Genomic DNA, 27,225 nt, shown 5'->3' on the forward strand with positions numbered 1-27,225 from the left:
CCCATTGCAAAGTCCCGAAGTCCATGCTACTGAAAGCCCGATTTCAGGTGTTTGACCTGACCTTGACCCGACCTGTGACCTCAAAATTTAACTTTAAAGTACTCATCTGAAGCGTCTCGTCGCGCTCTTTCGTTTGCCGCCTCGTGCGTTTCGCTGCGCCTATTGGTTCTCGAGTTATCGGCTGGGGGCGTTTAACGCCCCCCCCCCCCCCAGCAAACGGTGGGTGGCGAAATACCCCAGCAACTGCCGGGTTAAAGTTGAATTTTGAGGTCACAGGTCGGGTCAAGGTCAGGTCAAACACCTGAAATCGGGCTTTCAGTAGCATGGACTTCAGGACTTCGCAATGGGCGCCTCTCGTCAGAAACTCTGTCAAAACGGTGCACAATCCATCATATAAGGCCTACAAGAGTGTCAGTTTCATGTAGGGGTCAGTCAAGCATAGGTCAGGGTCAAGGTCAGGTCAACCGGGTAGGCACATATCCCCGAAAATCAAAACTGTTATTCGCAGCCTATGACACATGTTTTATGGGTAATTTGGGGCGTAGAACACGATGGTGACATTCATTTTATCATATGTGTACGTGTTTGGCTCAAAAAGTTCAATTTAGGAAATTCATGTATCATGGTCGTGAAGTAGTCACGAGAAATTGTCAAGATTCAGTTCAAGATTTTGGAAAATGCGGAACGATAATCAATAATCGAAGATAGCCATTTGATTGTTCATGGTATTGGCATTCTAATGGCGTTTACGGCATGTCTGTATGTCTATTCTGTGATTTTATATGATTTTTTGAACATATGCCGTTTTTGGTCGAAAACTCAGAAATCATGACGTCACTAAAACCTCGATATCTCAAAAAATTTTCCTACCAATTTTTTTGAAACTTTGTCACAATAAACTTCAATCAATTCCCTATAGGTACCCAAAATTTGGCGCGCCTGCGGCGCGCCATTTTTGAGCTATGGGCCGGCGAAAAAAGTGGGGGCGTTTAACGCCCCCCCCCCCAGCAACTCGCGGGTTAAGATGATTTACCGACTTCATAGTGCAAATCATGTTAGAGCATTTACGTAGCAGCAGTTAATAACCGAAATGTATCGATAGCTTCAAATTCAAACTTCAGATATCGCTACCTTCAAGCGGCATCAGCTAACTGACCTTGACCTCCTCGTGTCCGTAGTCGACGCGGAACACCTTGGGCCACTCCGGCCAGGGGTTGTCGCTGGCGCGCGAGTCCGGCGGCCGCGGCAGGATCTCAAATGCCGTCACCGAGCGGGCGCCCTGCCGAAAACGCACGCATATAGGTCAGACATTCGGCGAGTTGACAATCGACTCCATATAAAACCATTGCAGATGATTTTCCCATACCTGCTACATTGCATGATTAAATCGAGACATCCAGGCATTTTAATGGCACGTGCACTGTACCACACTTTTCAAAGTTTAATGCAGTGCCTTAATATTGCCAGCCGTGTGGTTCAAGGGGTGTGGTTAAACGCGTTGAACCACACGGCTGCTGACGTCACTATCAATTATAGTTGTGAGCTTTTTGGCAGGTATGGGAAAGACCTTCCAGCCCTAAGGCCGGGAATTCAATAAATGTCACCTCACTTTTTTAGCGAAAAGCACCTCGGGCCTAACGGCCCTCGGAGTTTTCGCTAAAAAACCTCGGTGACATTTATTGAATCATCCCGGCCCCGGGCAGGAATATATTAACCGAACCAGCTCAAGTCATGTCATCAGGGTCAGCTTCCCAGCTGAGCCTGAGCCTGATAAGATTGCCTGGCAAGCTAGCGTGTGCGCATGACAAAAGAAGAATGGACCCACTTTTAGCTATCCCTTGCAGCAGAATGCACTAAATGCGACTCAATAATCATACAAAACGTCCAACTTAAAACGCTTGTCCATCTCCACATATTCCGAGGTCATATTCCTAAAGCAGCGATGGTCACCATTAGTTTGGATTCCCCGTTACGTACGTGCCGCAGGGAGGTGCCGATGCAGTCGTTGCCCGTGTCTCCGCCGCCGATGACGATGACGTCACGGTCCTTGGCCGAGAGGCGTGTCTCGTCGATGTCGTTACCCATCTGCTTCTTCTGCCACGTCTCCAGGAACTCCATGGCGAAGTGGATGCCCTCCAGCTTCCGGCCGGGGATCGGCAGGTCACGAGGCCAAGAGGCACCCGTGCACAGGACCACGGCGTCATACTCGCTCAGCAGCTCCTGCAAAGGGACGCCGGTGTGGTTTCATACTCATCCAATGTGAAGACTGGAGAGAGACAGGGCAGCACAGGACGTACAGCCCTCAGCAGACTGCGTGGTAGGTATTCTTTTTTCGACAAAACCAAGAATAAGTAAAAGGATGTGTTATTATTCGTCAGAACTCACTACGAATAGATGCGCGTTGCTCCACTCCTTCGACTGGGTCCATCATTAAACAAATTATACGCCTTATGTGGCAACAAAATGCAAAAGTTTGTTTTGGGGGCAAAAATAAACTTTTGTGTTTTGCTGCCAAACTGGATGGAAAATGGATACGATGATAATGCCAATCTAAGGTGCTGAGTCTCGCGCGTCTTGCTGTTACGATTTCCGAGTGACCGATAGCATGGTATTCGCGCTATTCTCGGTTTTGTCGAAAAAAGAATACCTACCACGCAGTTTGCAAAGGGCTGTACTTCATCTGACAGTATTTGCGGGACAGGTAAACATTGTCAATCTTATGAGGGGATGGAATATGACGTCTCACACATCCAGCTGTTTTGTTGAAAGTGAGACGGAGTTTAAGGCCACACTCATGGAGCACATTGATAGAGTAATGGCCGCCAGTCGCGACGACTCCACGTGCCGAGCCGGTCTCACCTTGGGCTTGACGTCAACACCGACATTGCAGTTGGTGACGAACATAACGCCCTCGTCCTCGAGCAGCTTGACACGGCGCGCCACCACCCCCTTGTCCAGCTTCATGGTCGGGATGCCGTACTGGAGCAGACCGCCGATGCGGTCATTTCTCTCCAGCACGACAGCTGTGTGGCCGGCCTTGTTGAGCTGGGCGGCGGCCGCCATGCCGGCAGGACCGCCTCCCACGATAGCGACCTTCTTACCGGTGCGCCTGAGCGGCGGCTCCGGGTGCACCCAGCCCTGGTGGAGAAAAAAGGTAAGGCACGACCGTCAGTGGAGGGGGAGAATGGTAAATCTACCACGGTCTCTAATGAAAATAAGTACCTAATAATGTTCCTGCACTGCACTTACATTTATCTTTTGATGTCATTCCTCGCACAGCAAAGTCCTTACTTCGGAAGAAGGAGTCTTAAATGCTCCCTGATGAACTCTGGACCTCAGGACCAAGACCTACCATACTGACATAAGGACCGCCCAATGACCCACCATTTCGAATCCGTGGTCGATGATGGCGCACTCGATGTTTTTTATGGTAACCGGCGGGTTGATGATGCCCAGCACACAGGCGCCCTCACACGGCGCCGGGCACACCCGGCCGGTGAACTCTGTCCAAGAGAGACGAGTCAGCGAAAGGTAGTGGAGCGGAAGAGGGGGAACGGTACAGGCGACTAGCTTGTGGGACTGCGCCTTGTCAAAGCCATACGCAAAAATAATAGATAGCGAATAAGGCGGCATTTGCATGAAGTGCGTCAATTACATTTGTTAGTACTTAACGCAAAAAAATAAGAACAAGGCAATCTGTAACGAGCCCAAATTAGACTGTCTTTTGTAAGCGACGGGACGATTGCCATGCATACACAGAATAGCATATATAGCATTTTAGATAAAAAGGAGTGGCGATGGTAAGAGCTGACAAGGCAAACATAGTCAATCTTTCCTCTCCATCTAATCCCTGTATCCATGACCGAACGCGCAGGTCTCCACCAGTGGTGTGCCCCCACAGACCATCTGCCACACTGACCGGGGAAGTTGTTGGTCTGCAGCAGGTGGTCCAACGCCTCCTCCCACAGACCCTTGTACACCAGGTCGTTCCACTTGGGGATGATGTTGCCCAGCGGACAGCCGGTGGTGCTCTGACACATCGGAGTGCCGCACTCCATACACCTGGCAGAGAGCAAAGCAGCGATTAGAAAACAGTCAGACACTAAAGACAGAAAGACGAGCGGTGAGCAGGCGGCGAACGAACCGACACACAGACCAACCAATGGCAACCATACACATATGCGAGTAGCCTGGCCTATTTAAACATGGAAGAAAAACGCAAACGGAAACAAGATATCCGTTAATTTCGGCAAATGACCAAGTCAGTAAAGACGAGGAGCAAGCATGGCACTCTTGTCTCTACCCCTACGAGCACGGAGAAAGCCACAATCCGTGTGCCACTCACCTTGCCGCCTGGCGCCGCAGTCCCTTCTTCACCAGCTTGTGGTTGTAGATCTCATTCCAGTCCTTCATCCGCTCGGCAGCCGACCGGTACATGATCTTCTCACGGTCATACTGCAAGAAGCCCCTGGGGGTGGAGAGTGAGGAGGGTTAAGTGTTGTGTGTGTGCGACGTGCGTGCGGGGTTGGATTGGATAAGTTAGCAGCTTGTTGGCGAGGTTTAGAAGAGAAGAACACAGTCTGACCGCACAAACAAAAGAAAGGCCACGCACACAGCGCACGAACCAAGGCACCTTTATGATCAATTCAAATCCGTCTGCAAATATTTTAACCAAAAGATAAGCCTACGCATGACTCTTCAATTTTCATGCATGATTGACCTCCACCAAATACAGCGCAATCAATGCCTCTCAAAGGAAGCTTCGGTATTGCATCGTAATTCAGCGGTACAACAACTCCATAATCCATTCTGCTTTAGCATACGAACCACTTTTGCTAGAAACCAGCGAAATAACATAGAAATCAGACTACAGCTACCTCCGCCGAAAGGACTGACCTCATCTTGTCCAGCTTGACAAGCACCTTCTTCTCCTTCTCGGGGTCGGTGATGGAGTCCTCGATGTCCAGCACGTCCGGCTCCTCGTCAGACTCCTCCTTGGCCTCCTTCTTCTTCTCCAGCTGCTTCTTCTTGAACTCGGCCTCGGCCAGCTGGCGCAGCGCTCTCCGGTACTCGTACGGGAACACCTGGAACAATGTTACACGGTCACAGACACAGGACAGTCAGCTGACGCAGCGCCCGACGGTACTCGTACGGGAACACCTGTAACAATGGTACACGGTCACACACGGACACACATGGCCAGAAGGATAGTCAGCTGGCGCAGCGCTCTCCGGTACTCGTAAGGGAACACCTGGAACAATGTTACCCGGTCACATACACAGAAGAACAGTCAGCTGACGCAGTGTCCGACGGTACTTGTACGGGAACACCTGGAACAATGTTACACGGTCACACACGGCCACACATGGTCAGAAGGATAGTCAGCTGGCGCAGCGCTCTCCGGTACTCGTAAGGGAACACCTGGAACAATGTTACACGGTCACACACGGTGGGACAACAGGTCATAGACGGTCAAAAGGAGAGTCAGCTGGCGCAGCGCCCGACAACACTCGTACGGGAACATCTGGATGGATGATCACGACACAGAAACAGGCTGCATGATCATGACACCAGAAACAGGTCATACACGGTCACATACGGTCACATAGGTCAAAGACAGGTCGCACACGGTCAGAAGGGCAGGTGCTGCTTACACGTTTAGGAGATGGTCAGCCATCATACGCGGTCACACACGGACACATGCCAAACAGTGACGCACAGTCATACGCGTTACAAGCTCACATAAAAATAAGTCACTGAACGGTTGGCAGCACACGGTAACAAACGCACGCTACGTCTGTAACCGACCTTGGTGAACTTTTTGACGCTCTCTGGCCAGTTGTCGAGGATGCGCAGGGCCACCAGGGAGCCGGTCTTCTCGGAGAACTCCCGGAGCAGCGCCTCGACGAACAGGATGTCCTCCTCCTTCTCCATGGGGAGCAGGTCCACCATCTCCATGTTGCATTTCCTGTCGAAGTCCCAGGCGAGACAGGGTGAGTCGGGGGTTGGTAGCCGCTTCTAACGCTCTGGGACGTAGATTTCTTAGCAAAGAGCGACCAATTTATGTAAATGCAATAAAAGCGGTAGGCATGCCTCATATATGACTGAAGAGCGTTCGAGCATTTTGATTGATGGACTACGATTAGGCGGATGCCGTTATATGCTGATACCCACTGCTAACATATTAATGCGGAATTACACCGGAACGGCTCTCAACGGTCTACCCAACAATTCAGCGCGTATTACAGACTGTGAAACTCCACTGCATTGAACTTTTTATACGTTTTATCTTTCAAAAGCCTCATAATTTGACAGCAAAATTTCCAATTAGAGCACAGCCCAAGTCACTCTCAACAAACAAATGACGACTATCTCCTGTACCACATGTTTGGCTCACTCACTTCTGGAAGTCCTCGGCCACCTCGCTGTACACGTAGGCGATGCCTCCCGACATGCCGGCGGCAAAGTTGCGTCCGGTGGGTCCGAGGATCAGTACCCGTCCGCCGGTCATGTACTCACAGCAGTGGTCACCCACGCCCTGTATAGGAAACATCAGAGTGACCGATCGGTCAGGGAATGGGCTTCTCGGAGAACCCGGGTGGCTGGTGTGATATCTTGTTGATAGGAAATTGTATTATGCTGATGTTACAAGACAATTTGAACTTTGCACGGAAGAACGATAAGATGCATCACGCTTCAAACACAAAAATAATGTAAAATGTTACACCTAATTATGTGGGGCTAATTAGAGTGTCGGGTAACATAGTGCCGGCTAAATAAGACTTCTTGACCAGAAGTTGCAAAGTTACGCCGAGAAATACCGTAATTAGCCTTCAGTCTAATGAAAAGTGGTAACAAATGACATCCTCTTATAACCATTTCAGGCAAACTTGCAGACAAAGTCTCGAGCGAGCAATATTCTCCAAATTACGTTAACAATTCTAACTCCGCAAGACCAGCCTTGACCTAGGCAGGAACACTACAATAGCCCCATACTATGACCAATGACCACTATTATCGTACCTACCCACCTACCCTTCCCGCTGTCCATTCCCCTTGCCAGCTGTGCCCCACACCTTCCCGTCCCGGCACCCTTCTCTCCCTCCTGACCTCGATGACAGCGGTGGCGCCCGAGTTTCGCACGCAGAACCTCTCGGCCGCCTGTCCCCGGATCATGGCGCGGCCGGAGGTGGCGCCGTACAGGCACACGTTGCCGACGATGATGTTGTCCTCGGAGTGGAACTCCTCCGGCATGTCCTTGGGCGGGTAGATGGTGAGCTCGCCGCCAGACAAGCCCTGTGGGGAAAGGTCACAAGGTCAGACGTCCGCTCATACGCCGCCAGACATACCCTGCGGGCGGACAGAGGGTCAGGTCAGGCGTCCGCTCATACCGGTTAGTCCTAATGTGCCGAAAAGGTTGAGTCCTTTTATTACGGAGCGAGCGAAGCGAGCGTAGTCTTTCCTTAGATTAACGGAAATTTCTGAGTATGAGCGGCCGGCCGGCCGGCCGGCCGTGGTCACGATTCTGTGACGCTTATATCTCAGCAACCACTTGACAGATTTACACGCGGTAATTTTTGTAGGGTAGCTTCATTCCTTCTACCAAGTATTGGCCTATTCCCGATGCATGTGGGTGACCCCTTATGCACGTGCCACGTGCAAAACGAAGAGGTGTCACTTTTGTAATTGTTGCAATATCTCGGTAACTACTTGGCCGATTGCGCTGAAAGTTGGCATGTAGGTAGGCACCCACTAGGCAATGCATATCTATGTGCCAGAGTTGGGGTGCTGCTGCACGTGCGCACGTGCAGGGGTCGATTCCAGATCTCCAGAACGGCTGGACCGATGGCGCTCAAATTTGGCACATGGTTAGGGACCGGTTAGTAGGGTGCCGTGCAAAAGTCAGTTGGGACCCATTTTCCACGTGCGCACGTGCAGGGTGCCGCTTCCAGATCTCGAGAACGACTGGGCCGATTCTGCTCAAATTTGGCACATCGCTAGAGACCGGTTAGTGCGGTGCCGTGCACAAGTCAGCTGGAGGTACCCTCTCGAAATTTCGCACGTGCAAGGCTCACCCTCTCGCTCGCTCCGTTAGTCGCCCCAAAAGGCGTTATACCTACTGGTGTAAATATGTTGAGAATGATGTCGGAATATCTAGAGGCCATGAAAACGTTAGCATTAGGACTTCTGTAGTCCGACTTCATTGCCGAATCAAGTCACGTCCCCACTATTTCACGGCTCCTCTCCCGTGATTGGATGTGACCTTATCCAAGCACTAACACGAACTTAATAAAATCAAGCAATGTGGAAAGAAGCGCACACTGAATCTGATGGAAATGAGAAGCAGCAGTCTTATTATCAATCAGCGTCGAAATGAAGATCTTTCGCCCTTACCGAAATAGCAAAGTAGCCGCAGAGCCTGGGACTGTCCGACCATTACTCTCGTTGTGAAGTCTGAGTGTCAGTGCTCACTTTTAATTGTCTGTCCAAGTCCGACAAGGTGTAACCCCATAAGAGTGCCGATCCCTTTACGCACCTTGCCGACATAGTCGTTGGCGTCTCCCTCGAGAGTGATGTGCACGCCCTTGGAGAGGAAGGCGGCGAAACTCTGGCCGGCCGAGCCCTTCAGGTCCAGCTGGATACTGTTGTCCGGAAGGCCGGCGTCCAGGTGCTTCCTGAGAGACGGAGAGGTGCGACGGTTAGCGTGCGAGAAATTACAGATAACAACAGGGTGTCTTCCTGACCGGACAGCGGGTGGAAGAGCGACAGTCGGGGGATCGGGTACGGGAAAAGATCAGAGACAGCGAAATGTACTCTCGAGTCTCGACTGGGACACTCACACGGGGACTGCAGTGTTGGATTGCGATATCACTGTGAGTATAACTGGGCGACGACATCAAGGACATACCACTGCTAAACCCAATTACCATGCATCGCTAAACAAGCAAACAGGCTTTCCAAGTTTATGAGTAAGATTCGTATTAAATCTTATATCACGTTCCAGCTTGTGACGTTTAATTAGAACCGTGTATCTCTTCCCCCCCCCCCCTCCACGGCCTCCAGTGTCAGTGCAGGTGCGCTGGACTCACTTGGCGATGTGGTAGCTGAGGGTGGCGCCGAACGTCCGGCAGTTGTTCATGATGTCCGCCTGGATGTGCACACGGTCCGTCTTGCCCTCGATCACGTCCATGCACTGAGCGATGACGCCCTCCTCCATCCGGGTCGACAGCTCGAAGTCCTGCCGGGTGGTGACGACGTCAGCACAGAGTAACAAGAGAATGGGTGACGACATAACGACAGCCAACGGTAGAAAACACCAACAAAGCGATTACAGAATTTAAAGACGAGTCGATAAAATGACGCGTCAAAATGTAAGACTGCCTGTCCCAGCCAGGTACACATTTGTAGCACAGTGCCCAGAGAGCCCCCCACGCCCCAAGGATAGCAAACATCCTAAGGAGTGAGCCGTCCTCAGAAAACAACCCAAAGAGTGAGTCTTCGAGACCACCATACCTGAGCGACGCTGCCGCCGAGGATGTTGGTGTTGGGCCGCAGGTCCTGGGCGTGCAGAAGGATACGCGCAAAGTTGAGCAGCTTCGTCTTTGGCGGCAGGTCGTCCCGCAGCTTCAGGTACTGGGTTTGACCGATCAGGTCGTTGAACTTGCGAACGCCAAGCTTGGCCATATAGCCACGGACCTGGAGAACAAGGGGAGTAATTACATTGTGGAATAGACGGCAATCAAAGTTAAAAGATCAACAGTACCGTTAAACATGGCGTGTTACCGTTCATTTCACAGTTCGAGGCATTCACAACCTGAAAGATGTTTTGAGACACACGGTTACGGTTAACCTTAGCACAAGGCCAGAACAAGGCTGAATACACTCATCGCCTCTAGCATCAGCATTACATAGCTCTCTCCCTCCTTCCTCCCCGAATAACTGGAGCCGCCAGCAGCCATCCTACTGACCTCCTCGGCCAGCAGGAAGAGGTAGTTGATGACGTGCTCCGGCTGTCCCTCGAACTTCTTCCGCAGCTCGGGGTCCTGGGTGGCGATGCCCACCGGACACGTGTTCAGGTGACACTTGCGCATCATGATGCAGCCCAGCGCGATCAGCGGCGCCGTGCTGAAGCCAAACTCGTCGGCACCCAGGATGGCGCCCACCAGCACGTCAAATCCTGGTAAGAACGGCAGCAGTGTTAGGTCATGGATGAGACCGCACTGGTGTGCAGTGAGCACCACGTCAAGCACCGACAGGATTTATCAGCACATTGTAGGTGATGTAAAGGGCTTCCGGCTTCTAGACATCTCGTACAATGTGGTTTTTGTCTGGCCAGTGTTTTCGCTAAAATAGTGTTTGTAGAAACGGGGAAATGGTGAGGGTGAAGGTTCGATGCATATAAGGTATACACCGACACGGGGATGAGGAATAAACTTCTACAATCTGGAGGTTGATAGATATTTGGAACTTGATTTAACTGGACCATTGATTGGCTGTACAATTTCTTACGCTCACGAGGTTACAAACCATAGGCATGAGTCTGTTACATGCAGCGTAATATTGCCACGCCTGAGACATCATACACGAAACGACGACTGGCAATCCTTTGTGAATCATCCACACCCCATTATTTTCAATTTTCATCGATACTCCACTTTTAACAAACATGTCCCGAGAAGACTAATGAACGCCGGTTGACGTCCATTGTGGTAACAAACCGCGGCCGTTCCCCGACCCGGCCGCCGTTCGGCCACGAATGTTTCCGCAGCTGTCAAACTCTCATCCGATAGCGGCTCCGAGCCGTCGGGACGGCAAATAAACCCCTGAGAGCCACTCTCCGACTGGCCGCCTTCCAAAGCCACGCCACTGCCGCCAGGCCTGACGCCGGGCAGATGGGCCGAGATAGGGTCGTTACCGACTGGGCCCTCGGTCAGTGTCAGTGTCGGCGCGACCGGGGACGGAGTAAAGCTTGGTGGTCCGACCGGACCGATTCAGCGGCGATACGCCACTCGCCGGCACAGACCTCAGCTCGACCATGGCAGCGGTGGTGCTGCTGCTCGCCGTAGCAGTGTTGGTTTCACCGACCGCTGCGGAGTCGGTGCCCTGCGAACCGGTCAAGTTCGGCCATGACAGCGTCGTGTGCGCCTGTAACGCGACCTACTGCGACACGGTACCTGAAGTACCGGCGCCCGCTGCCGGTGAAGCCGTAGTCATCACGTCTACCCGAGCCGGCGCGCGGTTCCAGCTCAGTTCTGCCTCCTGGAGCACCGAGCCGCGCGACGCCAACCGACTGGCGCAGCTGCGGATCGCTCTGGAGGGCGCCGAACGCCGTCAGGAGGTGTTTGGATTCGGCGGCGCCTTCACCGACGCCGCCGGCATCAACATCGTCAAGCTGCCCGAGGCTGCGCAGGAGCAGCTCATCAACTCCTACTATGGACCGGACGGCATCGGATACTCGGTGGCGCGCGTCCCGATGGGTGGCTGCGACTTCTCCACCCATCCCTACACGTACGCCGATGTGGCTGGAGACACAGTGCTGGCCAACTTTTCGCTGACTCACGAGGACACAGAGTACAAGCTGCCGTACCTACGCCGCGCGCTGGCCGTGTCTGACACTGAGGTACGAGTGTTCGCCTCTCCGTGGTCGGCACCCGCCTGGATGAAAAGCAACGGTGCGCTGAACGGCATGGGCCACCTGCTGCCGGAGTACTATCAGACCTGGGCTAACTACTTCGTCCGATTCCTGGAGGAGTATGACAAGGAGGGTATCTCTATGTGGGGCGTCACGGCACAGAACGAGCCTATTGACGGCGATATCCCCGAGTTCGCCTTCAACTGCATGGGCTGGACGGCTGAGTCGCAGACAGAGTGGATTAAAACCAACCTGGGTCCGACGCTGCGGGCGTCACGATTCAACGCCACCAAGGTGATGATCCTGGACGACCAGCGATTCCTGCTGCCCGCCTGGGCCGACGTCGTGCTTGCGGATCCCGAGGCGGCTGCTTACGTGGACGGCGTGGCCGTGCATTGGTACGGAGACCCATTCTTCCCTGCTGACGCACTCACGGCCACGCACAACCACCACCCGGACAAGTTTCTGCTCAACACTGAGGCTTGCGAGGGCTCCTACCCGTGGGAGATCCAGAAGGTAGCGCTGGGCAGCTGGCATCGCGCCGAAAACTACGCTGCCGACATCATCCGCGACCTGAACCACTGGGTGACCGGATGGATCGACTGGAACATCGCGCTCGACATGAACGGCGGACCCAACTGGGTGAGTAACTTCGTCGACTCTCCGATCATCGTAGACGACGAGCTGCAGCGTTTCTACAAGCAGCCCATGTTCTATGCGATGGGCCACTTCGCCAGGTTTGTGCCGCCGGGTTCCACGGTGTTGGACGCCGGCGTGGAGCAGGGAGACCTACTCAGCGTGGTGGCCGAGACTCCCGACGGCGGAACCGTGGCCACGCTGCTCAACACGGGCGATATTGAGCTGGAGGTGAGCCTCACTGACCCGGAGCGGGGCCATCTAGACCTGACGCTGCCCGCTCGCAGCCTCACCACTGCTAAATGGATGTAGCTAAGGCCAGGATAACAGGTACCAACTAACGACGGAATAGTGCTATCAGAAATTGGTCGACGGCAATGAGGCCTGTCCCGCTGTTAACAAATGTAAGTTAAGCGCAATTAGCTGTAACGTGTGCTAATAAATTTCCTGTCCGTGATAAAACCAAAACTTTTAAAAGTACTACGCATTACACCGAAACGATAAAATCCGACACAACCCAAGCAACTAAAAGACTATACAGTATACAGCAACTACCTGAGGTTTCGCCATTACCTGACATGATTATCGCCTTTACAAATCGCACCCTCCCATCTCTCTAAAGTCCCCCACTACTCTCACCTGTGCGGATCTGCCCGTCGACCTGGAGCACCACGCGCGAGCGCAGGTTGTTGAGCGTCAGAGTCTGGTGCGTCTCCGACAGGCCCAGTTCCCAGGGCAGTCCGGCGAACTTGATGCCCGTCCAGCTGCTGGCGCCGGTGCCGCCGTCGTGGCCCGATATGGTGATGTGCTCGGCCTTGCCCTGTAGACAGAGGCAGAAAGGGAGGGGTCACGACGGGGCGTTAGTCAGCGGGACGGGGGACAGGGATAGTAAGGGAATAATTAACCTACGCAGGCAGCGGTCAGTGTTCGTCGAAATGTACCACTGTTTGTCTTAAAAGGCACTTTTGAATGTTGCAAAATACACCAATAATGGTGAACCACCTTAATCAGCACTTCCTTAACTTGGGTGGCCAAACTCTAGTTTCCTCTGATGACAATTAACTGCATCTGTTTGATCTCTCTTGCTTCCTATAATCACCATTGCCAGATCACCCTTTCAAGGTCCCAATACGCTAAACCACTGTACAAGCCACTAGCAACCGTACTCACCTTGGCCACGCCGCTGGCCACCACGCCGACTCCCACTTCGGAGACGAGCTTCACGCTGATGCGGGCCGCTGGATTGGCCGACTTCAGGTCGTAGATGAGCTCTGCCAGGTCCTCGATGGAGTAAATGTCGTGGTGCGGCGGCGGGGAGATGAGACCCACGCCGGGCACCGAGTGACGCGTCTTCGCAATGTCCTCAGACACCTATCGACGGGGGAAGAAGTTATGGACGCAGCTATGGATATGTGGGTTAGGCAGCTGCACCACACAAGTATTCAAGCCAACGTGACAAATATGGCAAGATAAATACACGAAGCTCACCCATTACACTGGATGGTGACACAAAGTCGTCTATGCTTTGTTGCCCCCAAGTCAAAAACAAAGGTAACCAACTCATGTGGAAAAATAGCAGAAATGCTGCCTGATTGACGCAAACGACCATGCAACCCGACTCAATCAGCGCCCTGCACGTATGTAGTCTCTGGTTCATCTCCAATCCCCACCAAGTCTCACCTTGTGTCCGGGCAGCTCGCCACCCTCTCCGGGCTTGGCTCCCTGCGCCATCTTGATCTGGATCTCGTCGGCATTGGCCAGATAGGTGGCGGTCACTCCGAACCGGCCAGAGGCCACCTGGCAAAAACACGGGGATAGTGGTGAGTGGTGGTGGAAATAAACATAAACCTGACGGTGCGCATATAGATCCGGAACACAGAGGCTCCGTAATTGGCAACAAAAATCCGCTTTCAGGAAGTGCCACACAGTTCGACGACTGACGAAACATATGTAAGGAAAAAGAGAATTCAATTCGCAAGTTATCGACAAGCATGAAGAAGGAGAGCTAGCGGCATTGTTTCGTACTCACTACGCTAGGTTGGCGGCCCCAGCCCAATTTAATCGCAGCGCTTTCCTTGAACATCGAGGACCAAAATTATCTAACAATTAGCCAGCCCAACCCAAGTAACGTGTCCCATTCGGGGACTATACCTCCTACCTCTCTCTGTTTTCCTCCCAGCCGGCAGCACAAACCTGTTTGATGGCCGATCGTTTGATGTTCTTGGGGTCCTCGATCACAAACCGTTCAGAGTTCTCGCCGCCTTCACCGGTGTTGGACTTGCCGCCGACCCGGTTCATGGCGATGGCCAGAGTCGTGTGCGTCTCGTACGAGATGCTGCCGAAACTCATGGCGCCTGGAGAAGGGTGGGAGGAGTCAACAGCGGACGGTGTAAACGGAATGTGGGGTGGCGCCAAGTGCGGAAAGCGAAAAACACAATGCGTCACAACTAGAGATGTCATTCGGTTTCGGATACCGACTTTTTGGTATACCGATACCAAACCGATACCAACTTGGTATTTGGTATTTCCAACCTTATGTTTTTGGTATTTTGTTGGTATTATGAATCCTCAATAATGTATAAGAGGCTGCGAATTTGGTAAAAAGTTTGTATATTCCTGGTATTCCAAAGTTGGTTTGGTTCCGGTATATTCCCATGGTTTTTGGTTGGTATTTGGTTTGGTATCGGTATCCTGATTTTCTGTAATTGACATCACTAGTCACAACTGTGCACTCGGTGGTGCATTGCAGTGATGTAACAATCCATGTAACAGAATGCGTAATGACAGTTCCAACCAACAGTCAACTGGAGCCTGAGGTCATAATATCGTAGCATAAACAGTCCTTCACCTTTCTTCCTCATTTTCCACTTTCTTCACTAATCAGTAGGTAAACTACATCAACATTTACCAAACCATCTCTCTCGTGTCCACTTTTCCAATGTCCTTTAAGTAACTCCATCCAAAGCCCCTCTTCCCTCTCCCAGCCATTAGTGACCGACCACTGACCAGTGCAGAAGCGTTTGACGATCTCGCTGGCCGGCTCGACCTCGCTGATGTCCACCGGTGTCTGCGACTCGACCATGGTCAGCTGTCCGCGCAGGGTGCACTCGCGGATCGTGGTCATGCTCGACGCCACGAACCGCTCGTAGGCGTTCTTGCTGTTGGTGCGCGCTGCCGCCTGTCGGACGATGAGAGGAGCGCAGGCTGTTAGATACGCCACTAGAACGGTAATCCTGACTACAACCGCTCACCAAGCGATAACTTTCAAATCTATCACTGGAACGATGAGAACGGTGCAACGAGACATCCCTAGAACTATTTGAGCAGACAGCACCAAATGACGAACTGTTGAAGATCCGAAGCTACCGTCCTCAGTCGCGGCTACTTCCCCTGGCATCGTCTCTAACACCTGTTCCCCAGCTGTCTATCGCCTTGCCCACCGTCCAACGTCCAGCTCACACCCTCCACATCAAACCACCCACGGTCCACGGTCCACGGTCCATGGTCCACGGTCCACGGTCCACCTACCACCTCCCACCATCCACTTCCCGTCATCCCCTTCCCCTCCACCCACCCTTCCACCGACGTTCTATATACTCTGCTTCCACCTAACACCCCTCCCCTCCACAACGTCCACCATCCCCTCCCCCCCCCCACCGACCTGCAGACTGGCGATGTTATCCGGGTCGTTGATGTGTTTCTCGCCGCCCTTGCGCCAGTGGTAGTAGCCCGGGTTGGGCAGCACGTAGGTGTCACACTCTCGGAGATTGTAGGACAGACGGTGGCGGCATAGAGCCTCGTCAGCCAGCATCTTGAACGTGACGCCGTCCAGTCGCGACGCCGTGCCCTGGGGAAGGGAGAAACACAGTGGTACGAATGAATGTATCGGGGAACAGTATCCTCCAGTCATATCCTCCAGTCGCGACGATACACACCGTTGGTGAGACTCGGTTGCAGTTTTGGATGCTGTGTGATTCACTCTTTTCGCTACTGGGCAAAGAACACATGACATGAAATGGTGGAAGGATTTTCGAATAAGCGGGGCTACAATCATGGAGGATATCTCTGAAGTAGCCTAGCCTGCTTGAAAATTAACAAATAAACAAAATATCAGACACGTCGTGTTAGGACTTTTACGAATCAGCAGACAAAGAATGAGAACAGGGCACCAACAGCAGTACCGAGACCGACTTCTTCTAGCACCTACCTTGAAGCACTTGTCGATGACCTCGTGGTTGAGTCCGACGGCCTCGAAGATCTGCGCGCCCTTGTAGGACTGCAGCGTGGAGATGCCCATCTTGGCCATCACCTTGGCTATGCCACGGGACATGGCCGCCACGTAGTTCTGGAAGATAAGCCGTCACGGTATCACACACATGTCTGTGGACTGTCGAGTGCGTCCGGGGTTATTAATAAATGGTGACCTTTGCTGATCACCTCCGCAACGCTGGCTGCCGCTGACTTCCACGATGAAAGTACGATATTAACGTAATATCGTCCACTCGTAACAAAGTTCGATAAATTAATTTAAACTGTTACAAGAATAACGATCGTCATTTTACGTAAGGTTCGCTCCAAGGCTTTATTACATCAACTACTCACAAAACGAGTTTGAGTTGCGTTCAAAGTAAGTGTTAATCTGCAGATTACCAGGGCACATCAAAAGAACAGAATGACCTGGGCCTAGCGCTTTAAGGCGACAGTGCAGCTTACATTAACTATTTCTGGCGCGTTGGGCAGAGACAAGTCCCCAGAAACTCAGTAATATGCCGGTCGGACAAATGGGCCGGTAGCCATGAAGAGCTGAGGCCTCTTGCACCAAATTACTTACCTAGGTAAATTCCGATTTTACCTAAATTCTCTTGCACCAAACTATCCACCAAAAAACGCTACCGTGAAAATCTACCTAGAAATTCTACCGAGCGGCATCGGAACTTACCAGTTGTTAAACTCCGACCGGCTGTTTTCCTCTTGCACCGAAAGCCGGAAAGAAGTACTCGCGGATAAATTTTTGACGGTTTGACGGTAAACGCGGGCTTCCAAAATAACTAGCAAAACCTTAGGTAAAATGATTCAATTAGAAACAATAGGCACAATACACGATAATCCACGGGTACTTTTATGTAAATTAGGCATTACAAAATGTTTAGACAATGATAAATCAATGTTTTATGAGTGAATAATAATATAATTGACCAAATGCTCCATGGGTTCACAGAGGTGCTTCTCCGTACCAAGGCGATAAACCTCCGTAGCAGAACAGCCAGGTTGAAGACTCACTCGTTGTCATGGAAACGAAGCTTATTTGCTCAAGTAATTTAATATCAAAATAACTTCTATCGGTATTTACGTAAATGAAAAATGATTTCATAATACCAAAATGTATATTAATAAAAACAATATCCATTTAATTGTTTTCTTTAGTTACTATTTGTTTGCGCCCACAAATAATTCGTCGCCGAACAGCCAATCAAAACAAATCCTAAAAACGCGAGCTGTCAACTTTACCTAGGTAGGTAGGTAGGATGGTGCAAGAGAAGTTACCGCCGTAGGTAGTTTTACTAGGTAGGTATTTTGCCGATTCTACCTAGCTAGGTATTTTGGTGCAAGAGGCCTCTGCCCACATATCACAATTTCCCTGTCAGGCTGTTCACAATGTCCTGAGGCCTCTTGCACCAAAATACCTAGCTAGGTAGAATCGGCAAAATACCTACCTAGTAAAACTACCTACGGCGGTAGCTTCTCTTGCACCATCCTACCTACCTACCTAGGTAAATTTGACAGCTCGGGTTTTTAGGATTTGTTTTGATTGGCTGTTTGGCGACGAATTATTTGTGGGCGCAAACAAATAGTAACTTAAGAAAACAATTAAATGGATATTGTTTTTATTAATATACATTTTGGTATTATGAAATCATTTTTTATTTACGTAAATACCGATAGAAGTTATTTTGATATTAAATTACTTGAACAAATAAGCTTAGTTTCCATGGCAACGAGTGAGTCTTCAACCTGGCTGTTCTGCTACGGAGGTTTATCGCCTTGGTACGGAGAAGCACCTCTGTGAACCCATGGAGCATTTAGTCAATTATATTATTATTCACTCATAAAAATATTGATTTCTCATTGTCTAAACATTTTGTAATGCCTAATTTACATAAAAGTACCCGTGGATTAATATGTATTGTGCCTATTGTTACTAATTGAATCATTTTACCTAAGGTTTTGCTAGTTATTTTGGAAGCCCGCGTTTACCGTCAAATCGTCAAAAATTCCTCCGCGAGTACTTCTTTCCGGCTTTCGGTGCAAGAGGAAAACAGCCGGTCGGATTTTAACAATTGGTAAGTTCTTTGCCACTCGGTAGAATTTCTAGGTAAATTTTCACGGTAGCGTTTTTTGGTAGGTAGTTTGGTGCAAGAGAATCTAGGTAAAAGCTGAAATTACCTAGGTAGGTAGTTTGGTGCAAGAGGCCTCATTTATAGTCCTGACTTGTCACGAGAACCAGGAGCCATGCCTTCATATATCCGGGCATTAGACCTGGCGTCGACACAAACTACCAATCCGCTAAAAATACCCGGTCTGCTGTGCGAACGTAAAGGTCCTCTCGAGCACCATATACCCACACTTTACCTAGATTTCGATAGTCTTGGTCAGCCCCGCCCCTCCCCTTACCCACCTCCAAGACAGGTGTGTTCGTCACTTACCGTGAAGATGACCTTGTCGGTGAAGGTCTCATCCAGGACCTTCTCCTCACGGAGGGCGGCCATGATCTCGAACACCATGTAGGGACAGATGGCGTCGGCACCGAACCCGAGCAGCACACACATCTGGTGCACCTCCCTGCACGAGCACATACACGCACAAACGAAACGGGAGCGGCGGTCAGGCAGAGTGGGGCGGCATTCGGTGGTCGCTAACAGGGTTTGTGCAGCTAACGAACGGGTGTCTCGAATAAATTAGTGTTGTACACGTATTTAGCATCATGACACGTCAACTATCTGTTACGGCAAAATATTATAGTGATTGAAGAAGATGCCCGAGCTCCTACCATTGATATAACCATACATCTCTAAAACTTCAGTCATTGACATCTTATCCCGTGAAACAATTTCGTAAATAAATTTCATGCCTTAAAGAGATTATGCCTAAGTTCGTAAAGTACATAAATAGCTTCGCTTTATAGGACGGTCATTCAACGAAAATTGGTTTTCTCAGAACGACCTGAGCTGAAATTATGAGGCGGTGCAAACTCGTCCATCGATCTTCTTCCCCCAGGCCAATATAGCCCGAAGAAGATCAACCGCTTCCTCGACCGCCACTATCTGTCCAAACGACCTCGTTCATCAGAGAGTGTGAGTATGGCAGAGTCGCCACGGTAAGCGACTTTGTCCACTGACCTAGCCTCTCCGGTCTCAACGATGAGGCCGACCTTCATCCGCTGACGCTCCTCAATCAGGTGATGGTGGGTGGCGCCGAGCACCAGCAGGGGGCTCACGGGAACCCTGAGGATGGAAAGAACGTTACGGTCAGCAGGGGGCTCGCGGGAACCCTGGGGACGAGAAGCGAAACGCGGTCAACAGGGGATGGGGTGGCGCCGAGCACCAGCAGGTGGCTCACGGGAACCCTGTGGGACGGAACGAAGCGGCACGGTCAGCACTCAGCAGAGTAGAGTACGGTCGATCATCACCAACCAGCAGAGGGCTCATGGGAGCCCTGGGAACGAGAAACGGAGCAGCACAATCAGAAGGGGAATGGTGGCATTCAATCCAAGCAAAGGGCTCACGGTAAGGGCTCGGGGAATGACATTGGCGTTCCACTCAGTAATAAATACGTTTCATCGACGCGTAACACGCAGTCCACGCACCTACATCCTTTCTAAACAGCAATAATATCTCTCTATACCAACAGTCACATCGGGCAACATCAACAGTACCGTTATCCATTTGGAATGGCCTCCCTAACTTGCAGTGGCAATGACTCGAAGTCAACACTCCTCCCTATATGCGCCTCTTCGTCGCTCGACAGTGACATATCCCCGAAGGGTGTTCCTCGATGATCATTCCGTCCTTTGGCATTACTCTACACCCTCTACCATTGACCCTTTCCTCACCTCTCGGGTCCTGCCTTCCTGTCGGAGAGAACAATGAGCTGGTAGCCGTCCTTGGCGGCCTGGCAGGCGGCGCCGGCCACCCGGTCAATGGTCGACAGCATGCCACGGGCGCCCTTCTCCACTGGGTACGTCACGTCGATCACGCACGTCTGAAACGGGGGAACAGGAAATTATAGATGACGGCAGGTGTAGGGGACGGGATAGGCGGAGTGATGTGCCGCCTCATGTGATGTACTATGCGTCGGACAAACGTACCCCAGTGTGATATCCTCATATCACATGGAAAACGTGTGTTAGCAGATGCATCTCGTTACACGTTGGGGTACATTCAGCACTACACGTTATGAGCAAATGAAAAAGAAGTTTTGTCCCACGATACAATCTTTTATGGCATTAACAAGACCTACGTGTCTCATACGGGTCTCGTGACTGTCAATGCATCTAATGATATCAATGTTAACTTCTATGCAATCATTCAGGAAGTCATACATGTCTAATGTGTCACATTAGTTCTTGTAACAGTAACACAATCGCTGCAAATCACCACAGGCTATTAATTATTCTGTCGGACGGAGGCATGCGTCTGGGCGACACTCGTACATGTCACAATTTGTCGGTGGTATTGTAAAGGTCACACCGACTCCACTGTGCGGTGATTGAGTATGACATCATTAGTGGTCCGCACACGACCAGAGGGATCATTAGACAACGTCAAATACGGCCACTTATGTCGTCCGAGTAACATCTCTGCTGACCAGCGCCGCGGAGCTCGAGTGATTTATGGACCGGCCGGCCGGGAGCAGTTGAGGTCAACGGTCTCCTTTGTACGACCATTGTGAACCACGTATTTCATAAAATTCAAACAAACGACCCCAATAAAATTAACGGTAACAAAACAAACTTTACAAGATTTCCAGCCGTGTATCGATAAAATTGTCCGCATACTCCTTACCAATGTAAAGCGAGGGACTGACTTGAGTAAGGTAGCTGAATGTATAATCGATCTCAATGTTTGAAATTACCACAAAATTTAAATATAGAAACATTATATCAGCTCGTGTTCATGCACAGTTCGCCGCCGGCACTGACCCGCCAGTTTTTGTACTTGCAGTCCACGATGACCTGCAGGTCATTGACAGAGAGGATCGGTTGCTCCAGGTACAGTCGGTTACACTGGAGCTCGCTCGACTCCAGAATGTTGGCCTCCGGACCTGGCGGGGCGGCGAAAGGTCAGGTCAAGTCAGGTCAGGTCACACAGGTCAGGGCAAACTGAATAGCCTGGGGACGTTAGGCAAAGTTAGTTAACTACTAATGATTTCAATAATTTCACGGAATGGTCAGGGTTAACTTGCAAAGTATGCATATAAGTTGTAACAAAATTCCTGTCCATACAGCAAGGTAAAGTGTTGGCAAAACTGCAGTCCATTGGTTCAATTTGTTCATCGTCACTGCTATGGCGCCCAAGAGTCCGCTAACCGAACAAAAGCAAAGGAACGTCGATAATGATATTGCCAGCTACTCGCTCGCATTGTTCTCCCGTTGCGACGATAACAGGTCGTCAGCGCGGCAGTTGGGAACACTCATCCACTCAATTACCGGTCTCGCTCCTCTCCATTATCCCCCCCCCCCAACCCCTCCCGACACGCCACGCTCCTACAATTGATCCGCACCCCGCCCCACCCCCAGCACTGCCCTCAGAACGTACCGATCGGGCAGGCCAGTGACATGACAATCTTCTCGCGGAACGGGTCGATCGGAGGGTTGGTGACCTGGGCAAACAGCTGCTTGAAGTAGCTGTAGATGAGCGGCATGTACTGGGACAGACAGGCCAGCGGCGCGTCGTTGCCCATCGAGCCCAGAGCCTCCTTCCTGTAGGCGACAATGGGATTGTGTCAGTGACATAAACCGGACGCTGCTGAACTGTCCGTACGTGACATAAGTAACCTAAAACGCGTTCAAAATAAGTAAGAATATAGGTACTTTGGTAAATGAAAAATAAACAAACCATAAGGAACGCGGAATTATATGTATGTCTTGCGCGAAAACATGCGAGTCTCAGGACCATTGTACGCAGGAAACGAGTCAATTTCCAAGTGGAAGCGACACGGTGCATGCGAAGAAAGTGTCACGCGATGGGAAATAGCTATAGAGTGGTTACATTTACTGCGACTAGTTACGAAGGCTGTTTGGATACCCATCAGAGGCAGAGCATAAACATGATTAAGAACGCAATGTTACATTCAATTAACCATCACCATTAATTTTCCGCCACGTTGAATCCCGGAGCCCACAAACAGATCCATCACCAAGCCCGCTCTCTCCGACACAACAATGAATAATCAGCACCATCCTACCACCCTACCCAGACAACATGTCCCCAAACACGGGTCATAGTGTCCAGCCCTGTCTCATCTGACCATCCGTCTTCCTCGACCCCTCTCTCTCTCCCTCCTCCCTCTTCCCTCCAGCGCTACTCACTTGGTGGTGACCATGGGCAGCAGCAGCAGGGTGATGGTCTCCACGGTGAAGCCAAACATGGCCAGTCGGCGGTCACCACCGAACATGCGCCTCATCTCGGCGTGCGTCATGGTCGCCAGTGCAGACTGGCTGCTCGAGACACGCTTCAGGTCCAGCTTGGGAGGCTTCAGGGACACGGCGGATGGCTCCTTGTGCGCGCCGTGCAGGTCGTTCAGAGTCACCTGCACGTGAGGTGGGGGAGAACGCGAGTGATACGGGTTCCCCGGTACAGATAGGGGTGAAGGGAGGTGTGGGTTTAAAGTAAGACGTAAGACGGTGTCACCCGTTTGAAGTGGCGACCTTGAAGGATTAAGTTTTGAATGAGGGATTAAGTCAAACCAAGTTTCTTGCTAAGATCCGAGAAGATTGGGCTATAAGCAAAGGAGTCAGGAAGTTCAGGTATGTACACCTTCAACTGGATGGACCCTAAAAGAAAGTTCAGCTCAATGTCATCCAGTCAGCACAGCACCTGAGTCACCTGTAAGGGTCAGAGGTCAGCAGAGGTCACGTTTTACGGGTTGTCGACTGCCGCGGCCCGGGAGCACCAGGTGCGGGCCGGGGGTTAAGGACAAAAGTACGTATCGCCAAAGTACGTAGGACAAAAGTACGTAAGCAAAAGTACGTAGGATTAAAGAACGTATCGCAAAAGTACGTACAGTATAAAGTACGTATGGACAAAAGTACGTCAGGGACAAAAGTACGTATCGCAGAAATACGTACAATATAAAGTACGTATGGACAAAAGTACGTCAAGGACAAAAGTACGTATCGCAGAAGTACGTACAGTATAAAGTACGTATGGACAAAAGTACGTCAGGGACAAAAGTACGTATCGCAAAAGTACGTAGGGTATAAAGTACGTATGGACAAAAGTACGTCAGGGACAAAAGTACGTATCGCAAAAGTACGTAGGGTATAAAGTACGTATGGACAAAAGTACGTCACGGACAAAAGTACGTATAGCTAATGTACGTAGGGTAAAAAGTACGTATGGACAAAAGTACGTCACGGACAAAAGTACGTATCGCAGAAGTACGTAGGGTATAAAGTACGTATGGACAAAAGTACGTCACGTACAAAAGCCTACGCATAGCAAATGTACGTAGGGTATAAAGTAGGGTAGCCTTGGGCAAGACGCCACAGATAATTTATTTTGCTACATAGGTATGTACCTACTTTTGTCTCACATCACCTGGAAGGCAAAATTTGTGCTCAATGTGTTCTTTGGACATTTTACTTTAAATTCCACCCCTCAAATTCATTCACTTATGATCGGACTCCCAGCTAGGAAGTGCTTTGTGAAGCAACTGCAAATGGGGCATTTTCCCCAACCCCAGGGCAAAACACCTCACGGCCTGAGGCAAGAAGCCCCATACACTAGATCAGTGGTCGGCAGGTCATTTGGGGTCGTGCCCCCTTTTTGGGCGCCAGGCAGGGCCATTGCCCCCACCTACCAGACCCCATTGCTGACACAACTATGTTTACTGAAATTCCATACCGTCCTGGAACTCTTTGGGTATTTGTGCATTTCCAACGCATCAAATTTAAAACATGACACTTCCTCCACAAAACATTTAATGCCTATATCCCAGTAGCGGCGGAACACCTTCAATTAAGGGGGAGGGGGGAGCACTGCCGCCTTTTGGTCCCATTCTTTCCATGCAACGCCCATAGGGCTAATGTTAAAATGCAAAAATCAAAGGGTGCACGGTGCCCCGGTGCCCTCCCCGTTCCGCCGCCTATGCTATATCCCATTTAACCCTTGTACGTATAGGGGCGGCGGGTGGTTTTTCGTTAAAAGCTCTCGTAAAAGGCATTGGATCACGACCAAATTGTACCCTCGAGCCCATCATTTTTTTTTTTCACCAGCCCGGAAATATCATGACCTGAGACCAGTTTTACCAACAGAAAAATAACCGCCTGCCGGAATTTTTGCCTCAGTCAAGACCGCTTCACATACGGAGCGTAAACGCGATGGGCTCGTAAGCGGATAGGGCTTTACCGTTTACGCTCCATATGTGAAACGATCTTTAGGCAAAAATTCCGGCAGGCGGCTATTTTTCTGTTGGTAAAACTGGCCTCTGGACCCATAATGACCGTTGGCTTATGAGCTTTTTATGGAGATCATCTTGAGCCATAAAATAGAGTTGCAAAGTTTCCCCCAAAGGCTGCTACCGGCACCGCCCCGCCCCACAATTTTTTTTGGGGATACCGGCATGCTACCACGCCCAAAGCAAAAACACCACCAAATTACCGGCATACTAAAAAACGTGCATTGTTGATTCCAGTTTACCCCTACAAGAGATGCCACATTTTCCTCTTAGTGTCCAAAGTTTGAATCATATGCTAATAATTTTTTTTTTGTGCAAAACCAAAAATACCGGCATGCTACCGGCAAGACATGCCAGATACCACAAAAAACCTGCGGTAGTGAAAATTTACCGGCATGCCGGTAATGCGGTAGGGAAACTTTGCAACTCTACCATAAAATCTCACTTCAAGAAGTTATAGCGGGTCCCGATTTTCTCGACACTTATCATTGCCCTCTTGAATGAGACGGAATGACAAAGGACCTTAAAAATGGGCAGCAGCGGCTTCCTATGGTCACGGGTAGCACGCTCGTCTTTTTTTTATGCACAGCTCCATATCAGAGTCCGAGAGGCCGCGGGGGTCCGATCGACTCCTCCCCCTTACGTTAGCGGCTGTTGAAACGCCAACAGACGGGCGACGGTTAAAAGTTGCAGCTGCTTTTGAACGACTGTACGGAGGGGTGAGATGGTGAGGCGAGCAGGTACATACGTGAAAGTTGGTATCTAATCAATAGTGTGCTGTGCCTTTGGCCTGGGCTAATCTTTGAACCCTGGGATGCAACAGCCACGATGGCTCCATCCACTGGCGGATCCAGGCTTGCGTTTTGGGGGGGGGGGCCAACTCATGCAGGAGCCAAACCTAGGGTACCCCCAAATCCTGTTTTCTCATCGGATTTAGGCCACTTATTTTTCGTCACAGCCCTGACACTATGAATATTTTTTTTTTAACTAAAAGTAAAAATATATAAATGGTAGCCCATCCGACCCATGCCTTTATATTACTTTGTAAACACTTACCATTGCCTTTGTCGACCAGTTAACCCGCTTCGAGTCAGTGCTTGGGTCCCTTTGCGGGCCGGGAGGTGGTAAAACACCCCTTGTCTAACTCGGCTCCTGGGCCAGGCACTGATTGAACTATGTTTCATTATCGCTTGGGGGAGGGGGCAAACGGGCCACTTTAGACCTCTGGGAAGGGGGCATGGCCGTAAATGCCCCCTCCCTGGATCCGCCAGTATAAGAGACCATTGGAGCTGCAGTTGGGTACCTCAGACGTCAGGGTACGCCCTCAGATGTATAGGACTCGCATGGAGACCTCTTATGCTATAGTGGACTGAAAGGACCCAAAGGAGCCTGTCTAGGGCTCCCGGAGATAGACGTGGGCCCTCAGGAGCCCGCCAGAGCCCCCAATGAGGGATAAGTGAGGGGTACCAAGTGCCTGCCATTGCATATTGCATAAGCCATAACGCCATTATTAATCAATATGATATGTATCAGTGGCAGATGAGATCCAAGGGGGGCCACATGGGTCATGACCCCCCCCTTGGTGCCCGGGGGCACCACAGGCCTGTCAGGGGCACCACCGGTCTAGCAGGGGCACCACCAGCCCGCCAGGGGCACCACAGGCCTAGCAAGGGCACCACGGGCCTGTGAGGGGCACCCCAGGTCTGTCAGGGACACCAGATACCTGCCAGGGGCGCCGCCAGCCTCGCAGGGGCACCATGGGCCTGTCAGGGGCACCAGAGGCCTAGCAGGGGTACCAGTACCACAGGCCTTACAGGGGCACCTTGGGCCTGTCAGGGGCACCACAGTCCTGTCAGGGCCCAGGGGCACCAGCGGCCTAGCAGGGGCACCACAGGCCTGCCAGGGGCACCACCGGTCTAGCAGGGGCACCACCGGCCTCGCAGGGGCACCACCGGCCTCGCAGACAACACGGCATCACGCAGGGGCACCTTGGGCCTGTCGGGGGCATCACGGGTCTGTTAGGGGCACTTTAGGCTTGTTAGGGGCACCACAGTCCTGTCAGGTCCCAGGGGCATCAGCAGCCTAGCAGGGGCACCCTAGGCCCGCCAGAGGCACCACAGGCCTTCCAGGGTCCAGGGGCACCACAGACCTAGCAAGGGCACCACGGGCCTGTCAGGGGCACCTCAGGCTCCCGTGCCCCCCCCCCCCCGGATCCGCCAGTGATGCCTCACCACGCGAAACACCGCCAACTCCCAGCTACCGCGCCATAAACACGTGCC

At 51.2% G+C, this 27,225-nt stretch overlaps 2 protein-coding genes across 7 annotated transcripts in view; one reads left to right on the forward strand and one right to left on the reverse strand.

Moving 5' to 3' along the window:
- LOC122390252 (glutamate synthase [NADH]-like) overlaps nt 1–27,225 on the reverse strand; it is a 111,026-nt gene that overhangs the window by 19,952 nt on the left and 63,849 nt on the right. For all 6 annotated transcript variants that reach the window (XM_043382984.1, XM_043382987.1, XM_043382985.1 and 3 more), the window contains 27 exons: nt 22,857–23,077; nt 22,084–22,247; nt 21,468–21,589; nt 20,379–20,527; nt 19,666–19,770; nt 18,973–19,108; nt 16,476–16,613; nt 15,930–16,115; nt 15,275–15,446; nt 14,462–14,622; nt 13,949–14,065; nt 13,439–13,639; nt 12,908–13,088; nt 9,969–10,177; nt 9,514–9,696; nt 9,090–9,238; nt 8,537–8,675; nt 7,111–7,296; nt 6,402–6,538; nt 5,809–5,968; nt 4,897–5,084; nt 4,346–4,468; nt 3,920–4,062; nt 3,385–3,503; nt 2,860–3,138; nt 1,978–2,220; nt 1,157–1,279 (listed from right to left, as the gene is read on the reverse strand). In XM_043382984.1, the coding sequence (XP_043238919.1) occupies nt 1,157–1,279; nt 1,978–2,220; nt 2,860–3,138; nt 3,385–3,503; nt 3,920–4,062; nt 4,346–4,468; nt 4,897–5,084; nt 5,809–5,968; nt 6,402–6,538; nt 7,111–7,296; nt 8,537–8,675; nt 9,090–9,238; nt 9,514–9,696; nt 9,969–10,177; nt 12,908–13,088; nt 13,439–13,639; nt 13,949–14,065; nt 14,462–14,622; nt 15,275–15,446; nt 15,930–16,115; nt 16,476–16,613; nt 18,973–19,108; nt 19,666–19,770; nt 20,379–20,527; nt 21,468–21,589; nt 22,084–22,247; nt 22,857–23,077 (4,434 nt within the window). The remainder of the gene's footprint in view (nt 1–1,156; nt 1,280–1,977; nt 2,221–2,859; nt 3,139–3,384; nt 3,504–3,919; nt 4,063–4,345; nt 4,469–4,896; nt 5,085–5,808; nt 5,969–6,401; nt 6,539–7,110; nt 7,297–8,536; nt 8,676–9,089; nt 9,239–9,513; nt 9,697–9,968; nt 10,178–12,907; nt 13,089–13,438; nt 13,640–13,948; nt 14,066–14,461; nt 14,623–15,274; nt 15,447–15,929; nt 16,116–16,475; nt 16,614–18,972; nt 19,109–19,665; nt 19,771–20,378; nt 20,528–21,467; nt 21,590–22,083; nt 22,248–22,856; nt 23,078–27,225) is intronic.
- On the forward strand, nt 10,935–12,736 carry LOC122390254 (lysosomal acid glucosylceramidase-like). The gene has a single exon (XM_043382993.1). The coding sequence runs from the start codon at nt 11,036–11,038 to the stop codon at nt 12,578–12,580; it is 1,545 nt and encodes a 514-aa protein (XP_043238928.1). The 5' UTR covers nt 10,935–11,035; the 3' UTR covers nt 12,581–12,736.

The sequence above is a fragment of the Amphibalanus amphitrite genome, unplaced genomic scaffold, assembly GCF_019059575.1.
Source record: "Amphibalanus amphitrite isolate SeventyFive unplaced genomic scaffold, NRLGWU_Aamphi_draft 000388F_arrow, whole genome shotgun sequence".
Lineage (NCBI taxonomy): Eukaryota > Metazoa > Arthropoda > Thecostraca > Balanomorpha > Balanidae > Amphibalanus > Amphibalanus amphitrite.

Excerpts from the sequence above, each read along its gene's own strand:
- LOC122390254 (XM_043382993.1), top strand. The coding sequence starts at position 11,036 with ATGGCAGCGGTGGTGCTGCTGCTCGCCGTAGCAGTGTTGGTTTCACCG.